Source organism: Anarhichas minor, unplaced genomic scaffold, assembly GCF_050575085.1.
Source record: "Anarhichas minor isolate MPS153535 unplaced genomic scaffold, ASM5057508v1 ptg000025l, whole genome shotgun sequence".
NCBI lineage: Eukaryota > Metazoa > Chordata > Actinopteri > Perciformes > Anarhichadidae > Anarhichas > Anarhichas minor.
In genome coordinates this window covers 4,851,083-4,862,500 of record NW_027466471.1, presented here as the reverse complement: position 1 = coordinate 4,862,500, position 11,418 = coordinate 4,851,083, and the positions used below count along the sequence as shown (strand labels likewise).

At 42.8% G+C, this 11,418-nt stretch overlaps 1 protein-coding gene across 3 annotated transcripts in view; it reads right to left on the bottom strand.

Moving 5' to 3' along the window:
- Window positions 1-8,104, bottom strand: part of LOC142957301 (ADP-ribosylation factor-like protein 15) — a 104,868-nt gene extending 96,764 nt beyond the window's left edge. The window contains exons 1-2 of one of the 3 annotated variants that reach the window (XM_076099017.1): window positions 7,705-8,104; window positions 1,075-1,374 (exon numbers count right to left, since the gene is read on the bottom strand). In XM_076099017.1, coding sequence (XP_075955132.1) covers window positions 1,075-1,236 — 162 coding nt within the window. In that variant the 5' untranslated portion in view covers window positions 1,237-1,374; window positions 7,705-8,104. Of the gene's footprint in view, window positions 1-1,074; window positions 1,375-7,704 lie in introns of those variants that run through there. The other 2 variants (XM_076099018.1, XM_076099019.1) reach the window with 2 other exon arrangements.
- Between the last annotated feature and the right edge of the window lie 3,314 nt (window positions 8,105-11,418).

Below are 11,418 nucleotides of genomic sequence, written 5' to 3'. Positions count from 1 at the left end.
TTGAGGGGATGTTGACTGTCCTGTTAGTACAATGTGTCCACTGAGCTTGTCAAGCTGCCACTGGAATACAATAGTAGTGGACAATAGTAGTTATTATTATCAGCCTTCAACAATCTTCAACATCTTGAGAAGTGTCTTTCCACAATGGCCTCAAACTATCTTGGGCTTTTTCAACATACTCAAGTCAGTTTCCGCTACCTTCAATTGCAGTGAACATAACACTCGTCTCGTCATGTGTGGCTGACGAGATGAGTCGTGGAGGAGATGCAGCATTAAAAGTGCATCACGCGCATAAAGAAATAGCTTACTGTTAAAACGGTCCTATTTAAAACATAAGCCTCCCTGTTGATGTTCAGTGAGAAAGCTTCACCAGCTGGTCAGGGAATAACAGGGGACCTGACAATATGCAACATTTGTCATCAGCTGTGGTTAATGTACAACTATTTTAAAGCATGTTGCAAAAAAAAATTTAAAAAAAATAAATAAATAAAAAAGGATCAGAAAGGCAACAATTTGCATTAAAGTGAATTTGTCATTTCTCACAATTATTACAGCACAGTAACATAGATGCTGATCAATGTTGACTGTACATTTAACGTAACTGGCCTAATAAACATGACTTCAGGTATAACTGCTCTGTACTTTAGACTATCTGAACTACAACCATTGACCAGGCCAGTTGCTAGGAGCTGCATGGGGGGGGGGGGGGGGGGGGGGGGACAGAAGCTAATCTATCTTTGAGTAAAAGGCTGTTTTCTCTGAGAGGAGACACAAAGGCGGCTGGATCTCTGTAGGTTTCATCTACATCTGGCAGTACTGACGTCCACCTGTTCCACCTCCGGTATCACGCGACACCCACTCGAATGAAACGGAGCGCGCTCTCCATTCAGAGAGCCGACCGACAGCGGAGCGGCAGCCCCTGTTGCTCGGTCTGTGTGTCTGAGGAAAGATTAAACCCACGGGTGAAACTAGCAGAGTTCAATCTAGCGCGCGCGCGCGCACACACACACACACACACATACAAAAACACCCGCCACATCCCGGCCGTTCTCTCACGAGCATCCCGTGTCTTACCGTGTAAAGCCCGATCCTGCACAGCGCGAGGGAGAGCTGCATGTGCTCCGACATTGTGCTCCGTGACGAGCGTAACCCCCGGCAACAAACAAGCCGAGCCTCTGGAGTGAATGGATGGACGGATGGAGGAGGAGGAGGATCGGGAGGAGCCGAGCACAACATCGTCAGGTCAACAACACGAGTCCAGCCCCCTCTCAGCGTCTCGCTGTCAGCAGCCAATATCCACAAACCGTCTCTTTTCCTTTTTTAGAGGTTATGCAAGCGTGCGGGTGAGCGTGATTGAAGGCTGTCTTGCGTTTACTCATCGTAGTCATTCATGGAAAGATAAAAGAAACAACACTATAGTCGCGAGGATCAGCGGACAAACACGAGCTTGAGATTAGTTTGTGGGGATCTTTCTCTTCGCAGAGATTAAGGGCTCAGTGACAACTAGGGATCCAGAAAGAGACTACAAATTGGATTAGTCACTATTATCCACCCACACACGCACACACTATGCCTGTGCGGTTACGAGCTTCATGAAGTATTGACACCCGTCGCTTCCTGTGCGTGGAGGGTGGATGAAGGGAATCGACCGCGGGAGCTCACAGCGGTCGTTGGGGATTTGGGTGACTGTTGTGGGACGCTTTGTCGGAGGTCCCGTCTGCTCGGGGAGAACTGTGAGTCACGTTCTAACGGCTTGTGATGGGTCAGCTCGGCTGTCTGGTGGTGACCTGTAATGTAATAACGCTCTCTGTGTACTAATTACAGCAGCAACAGGGAGCCTGGAATTCAAATTGCTGACATTTTTTGCAAACATCTACAAAACTGCGGAAAACATTGAATGACATGTTTACTGTGCCTATGAGTGAACTATTTCAGGTTTCTAATCCACCTAATATGATTATTGCAAAATAAGTTTGAAAGCAACATCAACTGCTGAAGAATTAAAGATGTATTTTAGATTATAAAGATGCTAAAAGCTACCATCTACTGTCACTCAAACCTCAAAACATGTCCTTGTTTTCCATCTGGTTTTACAGCCTGAGCACTGGGGCCACTTTATGTCTCACTTCCTGGGTTAAAGCTAGGGTCGGTAATCTTGAGAAACTACCAAGAGTTTTTCCCAGTGTTGCCAACTCATTTTCTAATGAAAGTAGCCAGTAGCATTAGCTCCAAAAGTCGCTAAATCTAGCGAGAAAGTTGGCAACACTGACAGCCCGCCCCTTCAGGTCTCCCTTCAAAGCCACGCCCCCAAAATGATCAGCGTGAAGGTAAGAAAACAACATGGCTATTGTTAGCACTCAGCTAGCCGAAGAGTACGGTGACGAGCAATGAGCACAGGCAGAATACGCAAAGGCAGACAGGTAGCTCGTCCAATCATCACGACCAGGCCGACTTAAATGATTGGACGGGCTTATTACAGCCAAAGATACTGCATTGTTCTTTTTTTTTTTTTGGTCAGAGCATTTGACTCATTGATTGATGTCGCCATGTAAAGAGAGTTTCTGCAAAAATATCAACATTGTTTTTGAAAAAAAGATTACCAACCCTGCCTTTAAAATCCAGTTTTTATCTCTCGCTCTCTCTCTAAAAATAAACTTGACTCAGCGATAAAGCTCTGATTACCAAACTGAGCCATCCCACCACTCTTCAAATACAATCAGAGCAGAAGAAGAAACCAAAGACAACAAAGCCCTCCACCTATCCATGTCCCTCGTATTTGTTTTTCTACTGAGGAAGAGCAGTGAGGGTGGTTTAAGGCCTGACTGAAAGTAAAGGGGAATGAAATTTTATATATATATATATATATATATATATATATATATATATATAAAAACAGTTCACTAGTGCCTCTTTAGAGCAACGGTCCATCAGCTTATGTGAAAGCCAATAGAAAGGGAACTTCGGATGCCTGTGCTTGATCATGATCACAGCATTAGGAAACAGCCTTAAAAACATTCCCTCATCTCACTGATGCTGCTCCTACATCACCAGCACTCTCCTCAGGAGGGAGGGAAGTCACTGCAGCACAAAAAGCTGGCCGACACGCTGCCGGCAGGTTAACACCCCGGGGGGGGGGGGGGGCTTCGGGAATGCCATCGAGCTCGCAAAAGCTATTACACAACACACCTGGAGGCTATGCACTTTAAATCAAAGGGGCAGGTTTAAGGAACGGTATGTAAACATCAATTCAGACGGAGTAAACCTGCTCTCACCGCTGGATTAAGTAAATTATTGGCCAAATATTATCCATCCGCATATAAAAAAACAAATAAAAAGGGCACACATTAGATAGATAGACTTTATTTCAGACTCAGGGTCCAGAGAGACAAATATGACAATATAAATGACATACACAAACAATAAAAGTACATAGGCCTAGCAATGCCTTACAAAGAGACAGCTGGGACTGGTAGCGTGTGCTACTAAACCTTATGTTGGTTAAAAAAAACTATGATCTCATTTTCAGAGTCATCAAGTCGACAAATGAATTTATACATGAGATTTCTTAAAACAGTTTGGAAAGTATCGACTCGTGCAGCCACAAACATTTCACTGGCACTACTCCATCTCGGTCTCTTTAGCAGTATTCTCATGGCATCATTATAAGCTACTTGAAGTCTCCGTAAGCTCTTTTTCTTGTAGTTTGACCACAAGTGTGCAGTATTTTTTTGTGTTTGCCTCTGAGGAAAAGGCCTGGCGTGGTGTGCAGAGCGATCAGACGGGGGGAGCAAAACTGAGCGGAAAAGTAACACCGGCCTTGCGTCCCATAGTAGACTAACAAGCTGTAGTTACATGCTGTAGCCCCCCCTCCCCTCCCCTCCCCTCTGTGTTACGGGGGTGAGACGTCAGAGCGGCCCGTAGCCCGCTGTGTGCCCTTGGACGGGAGATCTGCTCTGATACACGGCGCCAAAAACACATGCCGGCTTCTGCTAAGACAATTTATTTTCACGGGGAGGTGTGATCTCGGTGCTGACTGGATAAACCCAAAACCACATAACTGCCCGGGGGTCGGTACCGTCGTTGCTTCTCATGCCTCTCTCTTAGGAAACAGTCGGCCTCTGTTCAGCCATCAAATAAAGACAAAAACAAAGAAACTGCAAACTGTAAGCTGCTAACAACACAAACATCCTGTTAACTCCTTAAGCTCCTGGCATCAAGAGCTGTAATGCTTTCAGCAGAATGATAGCAATCATCAGAGGTCTAAATTAAGGTTCTTCAATGAAACGCATCAGTTGTAGGTTATTTACTTCCCTGTTCCTGTTGGGAATAAGTCTTCGTCCCTGCAAAGCTGCAGATTTGAGGTTTGGAAGCTGAACTTTACAGATTTTTTTTAAACAATAAAGAGTACAAACTGTAATTTAATGTTCTGAATACTTCAGCTCCCAAAATGACAAATAATAATATTAATACTGATAAGAGTTCTGGGTAGATGATGATACAACAACGCCTGTTTGTTAACAAGCATCATTAACACGGTAACCTCCTCAGCCTTGATCCAAAAAAGGGTTTAACCGTATAAATATCAAACCGCTTTCAGCTTCCAATCGGCCAAACCAGGTGACATTTTTTACATTTTCAATGCTGCTCCAATCTACACCGAATCCACCAAAGCCGAAATAAGGAACAGAGCAAACAGGGTCAAAACAACTAAAAAACAGGTGACAACACTATCAATAGTAATGACAGCTGAATAACTGCCGCCTCGGTTGATACCTGTGGTAAATCTCACGTACCAGATGTTTTCCCTTTTCAGAAATAGGGAAGCAGTGCATATAAAGTTCACCATCACTACAAAAAAAGGGAGCCCCCTGATAATGCGCACGTCAAATCAGCTTTTTCCAAAAGCAAGTCGAACTGCAGTGTCTAGTCTTAGCATAATGTTACCATAAATAAAGTTAAACATCATCTCCTTAGAAAAGAAAAAGCTTTATCAGCCTACATTCAGTCACTTGCATGTGTTCACAACAGAAAACCAAACGGGTTAGTGTTTTTGACATCATTCTGAAGTATAACGCCAATATAGGTCCAAATGCATCCGAGTCAATCAAGAGAAATTGCTGACTTGAAATCAAGAGACAATGATATTCACTTTTTCTTTAGCTCTTTTCCCCTAAAGTCCCCTCCTTTACACAGGCCGGATGAGTGGAGGTGTGGGCCAGCCTATCAGTGAACGAGTATCTGTTCAGTTATCTGTCACACCCATCATTACCATATGGTTTGAGGTCAATGCCTGCTAGTGGCTGTCACTGACTTTCTGGCATAATATAAATTCCACATAAAAAAAAAAAAAGAAGGTCCTGGTTGCCTCTACACGAGACGTAATAAATGCTTTCACAGTTTGTTTTTGCAGATCTGTCTTCCTTAAGGCCGGCGCTCCAAAAATGAGCTGGATGTCAGTCCACCCGAGGGTTTAGTCCCTCATGTGTAGCGGAAATAAATAGCTGGTAATCTCTACGTGTTGTGTAAGATTGAAGACAAGACCCACAGGCAGTGAGGAGAGCGCTGCAGGAATGAGTGAGGGTATTCTGAACGGTCATTTTGGTTAGATGTGCCGATTGCATTTACACTTCGAAAAACATAAAATGGGGTGTTTTGCCTTTGTGAAGATTATCTAGCTGCACAAACACCATAACCTTGTGTTTGCCACAGAGCTTATTTACTGCAATTATCCAAAATCCCATTGGTTTTCATGTGGAGGGAACCGGTGCTATGCTAACTTCTGGAGGCTGTCTTACAGACTCGTGTCGTCATCCCTGCAGCACTCTGTTTGCCTCCAGCTAATGCTGAACACATTCAATGTAATCTAAATCGCCTTTAGCATGAATATGAGCATGCGTAACAGTGTAATAAGCAATAGGCAACGTAAAGCCTCAGGAGAATAAGGCTGCATGTTTCTTGGGTTTTGTAGAAATCGACAATACAGCCAATCGTTTGGTTTCCTCACACACAACATATTCGACATGTCCCGTCTGGTGAAGTAAGGATCCAAGTGTTGGCCACGCCGTGCACTTCTAAGGCTGTGTCATAGCAACGGCTAGCACCGAATTCCTCAGTCTGTGCTGCCGTTTTGTGTGGTCCTGTTTAACACCGTGCAGGAGTACAGCCCTGTGGTCCAGTTACAAAAAAATAATAAAATCCACCACGAGTCAGAATTCAAACCAGTTATCACCCAGCAAAGTGCAATAAATGTTTCCTTATTTTTCTGTTCATCTAAAATACCCTTTGTTGGTCCAACCGGATCTAACCTAAGAATGGTAAACGTGACATAAGCCCGGCATCCCTTAAAGGGTTTAGGGATACGTTTCAATTGATTCATAGGAAGAGAGGGACATAGTTTTGGCCTCTGGGTTTTTGTGCCAGGTCTCCAGTGATGCACAGCAGGAAAGGAGGCCCTGCACCTGACCTCCGAAGACAGCCAAGCACTCGGTTCCAGCGGTCCAGAGTTACAGCTGTGCTTTCCACAGAAAACTTTGTTTGTCACAGAACATATTTGATCCTCAACTAAAACTTGAAAATGCAATGTTAACGGCCGTAGCTTATTGTATTTTGTAAAAAGAAAAAGAAGAGAGCGGATCATTTCATGTCACGAGTGTGAACCCTTTGTACCACAACGGTGTGTTTGCTTTTGTTGCAAACAACTTCCCCATGAGCATGTAACCGAGATTACAGAATAACTCATGTAAGATGTGAATGAGCCACTTTTGGTGCCCAACGAGATTTGTTACTCCAAGAGGGGAAGACGAGCTAGACGTGAGTCCATTTATATTAACTACAGCATAGCTGTGCATGTGGGACTTTGTAATATAGACTCAAGAAGTGGCCCGGTGGAGTTCAAAGTTCCTTCCAGGTCCCACATCTTGGGAGGCCCTGTTTATAAACAAGCTGATAACACTGAGTGGGAGAGTTAGTTTCACACCGTCCCTCGGTCCCCCCTTGTTAGACGACAGGACAATGTCTGTGTACTCGTTGCTTTAAAAATTCCCAGGGAAGGCCTTCAGTTACAGCTTCCTCTCCATTGTTGTACTTTCTTTTTTTTTTGCAGCCTCCATCCCACCCCTACAATATAGGCAAAGCCCCCCCACCCCACAAAAAAGAAACATAATCTCCAGGCTGGCACAGTGGTCTGGACTGTAATCATTATTTAGTCACAGGTATTACAAATATGCAGGGGGGGTTAATGTGTCAAACCAGTGAAGGTAGGGACTGGCTGTCTCACTTCCTCTGACCTCTTGACTCACAAGTAGCCAAACCTAACAAACAGCAGCAGCTTTTGTCCTCGTGAGTTTGGTGGAAAGTAGCAGCTTGGTGCCACAACAGCTACGTAAACGTTACGTAATGTAAGATAAACTGCACTTTTAGGGTGCAGCTAGCTGGTCGGCTAGTTTACGTGTTTCACATGTAAACAGAGCGGAGTTGCGGGTCGACCTGTTAGACCTCGTCCACGCAGCACCGACAAGCTACAGGCTAGACCTGATACATTAGCATAACACAGCAGCCGGTGCCGCTACTGACCCCCCCTCTGTGGGGGGTCACACACACCACCTGAGTAACGTCAGCCCCTTGATTAGGGGAGCCCAACTGGCCAGGAAACAAAAACGGTCAGTGTTGGATTAAAATACGCGATACCACACGGAATTTACTCACCAAATAATCCATGTACTATCGCTGACCAGTCACAGCAGCACGAACTGAAGTTGTAGTTAATCCCGTTTTTTGTTTTTTGTGCTTCAGTGAGTCCAAAATGTAATGGGTTTTGACCACACGTCGCTTTGTATTCACCGCCTTTCGACAGACAGACAAAACCGAAAAACCCAGACTTGGGTGGGTTTCAAAGCGAGGATTCTCGCCGTCTTCTTCGCAAAAAAAAAAATACACGTTTTCAGCACAAACGACCGAGACTGCTTCTGGCGACGAGGGTCCGAGTGCCTTTCTCCTCACTAAACAGCCCCCTCGTCAGCCGGTCGACTTCCAGTGTTTCTTTTATCACCACAATATCAGTAGAGTGGTTTGGTTGAGGAAACCAGCGAAGCCCCACGCCGCGACGTCACGCACGTCGTTTCTTTTTCGCACGTAGCGTGGTCACGTGACCGAACACATGGTGGCTATTTTCATTCTGAGGAGGAACCGCTGATAAAACACATTACACGTCTCTGTTGGAGTCTACTTTTCTGCATTTTGAGTAGGGATCAGCGGGCTTCTATTTCTTTATTTGGATTTCAGTAGCACGTGGTTGGTCTAATATGTTTATTGTGATTATTATTTACATAATCACGAGGACTTTTTTTACGTCCCTTTATCAGTGAAGGATAGATCTACAGGGTAAAACCATAAAACATTTCACAGGTGAATTAGACAGACTCTGATAAACTGGCAACATCTTTAATATGTGTATATATATTTTTGAATACATACGTTAATTCGCATAATGTAACTTCGGCACCTTATATGTGTATAATATATGGCATAGAAATAAACTTTATTGGTATAGCACTTACAGCACACATACAATGACATTCAATGTGCTTTACATCAAATTGGACAAAACAAATTAAAATGCAGAAACACAGACGTAAAAATGCAATAAAACAGGGCAGTAATAAAAAATATTTTAATAATCTAACAAAAGAAATAAACTTTCGGCAACATTGAATAAAAGCAAGGCTACTTGAAATACATATTTAAAAGGTTGTTCCCTAAAATAATTTACAGAAGGTACTACAAAATAATATCACCTCATTTCCACAAAAAAACAATCACATTTCCAGCATTTGGGATATCTAGTTATCCCACAATGTATTTCACCACCAGGTGGCTCTGTATTCAATCACAATTTATTCTATTTTCTATTTTGATCGAGTAAACCAACACCAAACTAAAGACTCCATCCATGCGCCTGCACATCCATGCGGTTGCAATTTCCCAAGAGTATTGTTAAGCTTGAAAAGCAACAGCCTGTGACATAATACATTACACAATACATAATGAATGACACAGTACGTTGAGCACAGACGTTACAGACAGAAGACAGTGGATAGAGGGAGGATGAATACAAAACCTTGTGATGTGTCAGAGCGGCATTTGTGTCACCCTAGATTTGCTTTCTCTATACAAACAGTAAGTGTTGCTCTTTTTTCTCTCTTAAAAGAGCCACATAAAATAACTTACACTAAAAAAAAGAGAAAAAAGGTATAACCTCATTAACAGTCTGCACCAATCCCTCTTTGGACACACTAGATACAGCCAAATTACCAGAATACAAATGATCAAGGTAGGAAGCAGACGCGCAGCCCAGACACACAAAAAAACACAATTATGTCGTATCAACCTGATTAGAGGAACAGTATGAATCACAAGTCTGCTAATGTGATGCGAGCTGCAAACTGAAGTAATTCCTGTTCCTCGGAGACCGCCGCACTCGTCTTCAATATTTCATGAGCTGAAGTGAAAGGGTAACTGGATGTCCTCTGCACAGGTGTGGAGGATGTGGAGATGCAGACGTGAGAAGATGTTTGCTCTGATGTGCACAATATTCAAGTGTGCTTGTGTAATAAAGCAGTGTTGTCTCCTTCCGAATGTGACATCAATATGGTTGCATTTTTTAAAGCTTTGAGCACTTTCAGAAACATTAGATTGGCATTTTCAATAATTATTTGAGAGAAACAGATTTTTATTGTTACCATTCATATGTTATTTTCCTCCTCCTCCTCCAAAAAAATAAATTCCAGAAAACAACCAGAAGGGGGCAGTATCTACCAGAGTAAAGTACACAGCATCATCTTCCTTGGTCATGTCCAGCATACAGCTTTCCAGGAGGAAATGGTCTGTTCATGCAGCACGATGTCAACATCATAGACAAATAACTGGTGGTTTAGGTTGTGCATGTCTGTCTCTGAGACAGTAAATACAAAATGAGTCATAATATACAAGGGCAAACTCAGTGAATGTAACTCTCAGATTTTATCAGCCTTTATTAAAAGAAAACAACGTTCACGTTATTTTAGTTTCAGTATAAAAATATGCTTTTATCACCTTTAAAAGGAATCCCAGCCAATTCCAGAGTCACCTTCATCACCAGTTTTTGTTAGTGGATGGGAACATGTTAGTGGATGGGAACATGTCAGTGGATGGGAACATGTTAGCGGATGGGAACATGTCAGCGGATGGGAACATGTTAGCGGATGGGAACATGTCAGCGGATGGGAACATGTTAGCGGATGGGAACATGTCAGCGGATGGGAACACGTCAGATGGGAACACGTCAGCGGATGGGAACACGTTAGTGGATGCGAACATGCTAGTGGATGGGAACATCGAACATGTTTGTGGATGCGAACATGCTAGTGGATGGGAACATCGAACATGTTAGTGGATGGGAACATGTTAGTGGATGCGAACATGTTAGTGGATGCGAACATGTTAGCGGATGGGAACATGTCAGTGGATGGGAACATATTAGTGGATGGGAACATGTTAGTGGATGGGAACATGTCAGTGGATACATTTCGGATTTTATCACTCTGTATTAAAAGAAAACAACGTTCAGTTTATTTTAGTTTCAGTATAAAAATATGCTTTAATCACCTTTAAATGGAATCCCAGCCAATTCCAGAGTCACCTTCATCACCAGTTTTTGTTCTTTGAAGCTGTGCATTTGGGTGGCATCACATGTTAGTTGATGGGACGGACCAATATCTTATTTAAAGAGAATGAACCAATACAACGTGAACAGCGGAGTTTAGGGAAATTCATGTCAAAAGTTTCTGTTACTTCCTGGTTGCTAGTAACTGTTAAAGATTTGATTATCAAATAGCTACCTCAGTGCATGTCATCAATAAACCATTCCTCCCAAAATATACTCTCCCACTGGAATTTTTTTAAATTTTATATATTTTTATATTTAGACTTCTCCTGTCATTGTGTTGTTTTCTGTGTGTTATTGTATATGTTTCTATGCTGCCTTGCTGCATAATGAATGTCCTCCAGTGTAATAAATATCTCAACAGTATTTGTGTAACAAACTCACATCCAACACATCAATAATCCGTGTTTGTGTGTGTGTTCTTTGCAGCTACACATATTTCTTTGTTGAGTCATTAAGGAGACTGAAAGACATTCTCGTCCCAGACAGAGTAACTGCCGGCTTCAATGATCAATAGATGTGTGTGTATATTTTCAGGTTGATGATTTATATATCATTCATTACTTAACGGTGGACTGAAATAGAGTCATTTAAGTGAGTGCCTTGGTCTAATAGTGCTGGGAGCCAGTCAGAGTGATGTCAGTGTTTTTGTTTTTTTTAGATGACATTCCTTTCAGATGAAGAAAGATGACAAAGCTTGGTGGAAGATCCCGGGTTAA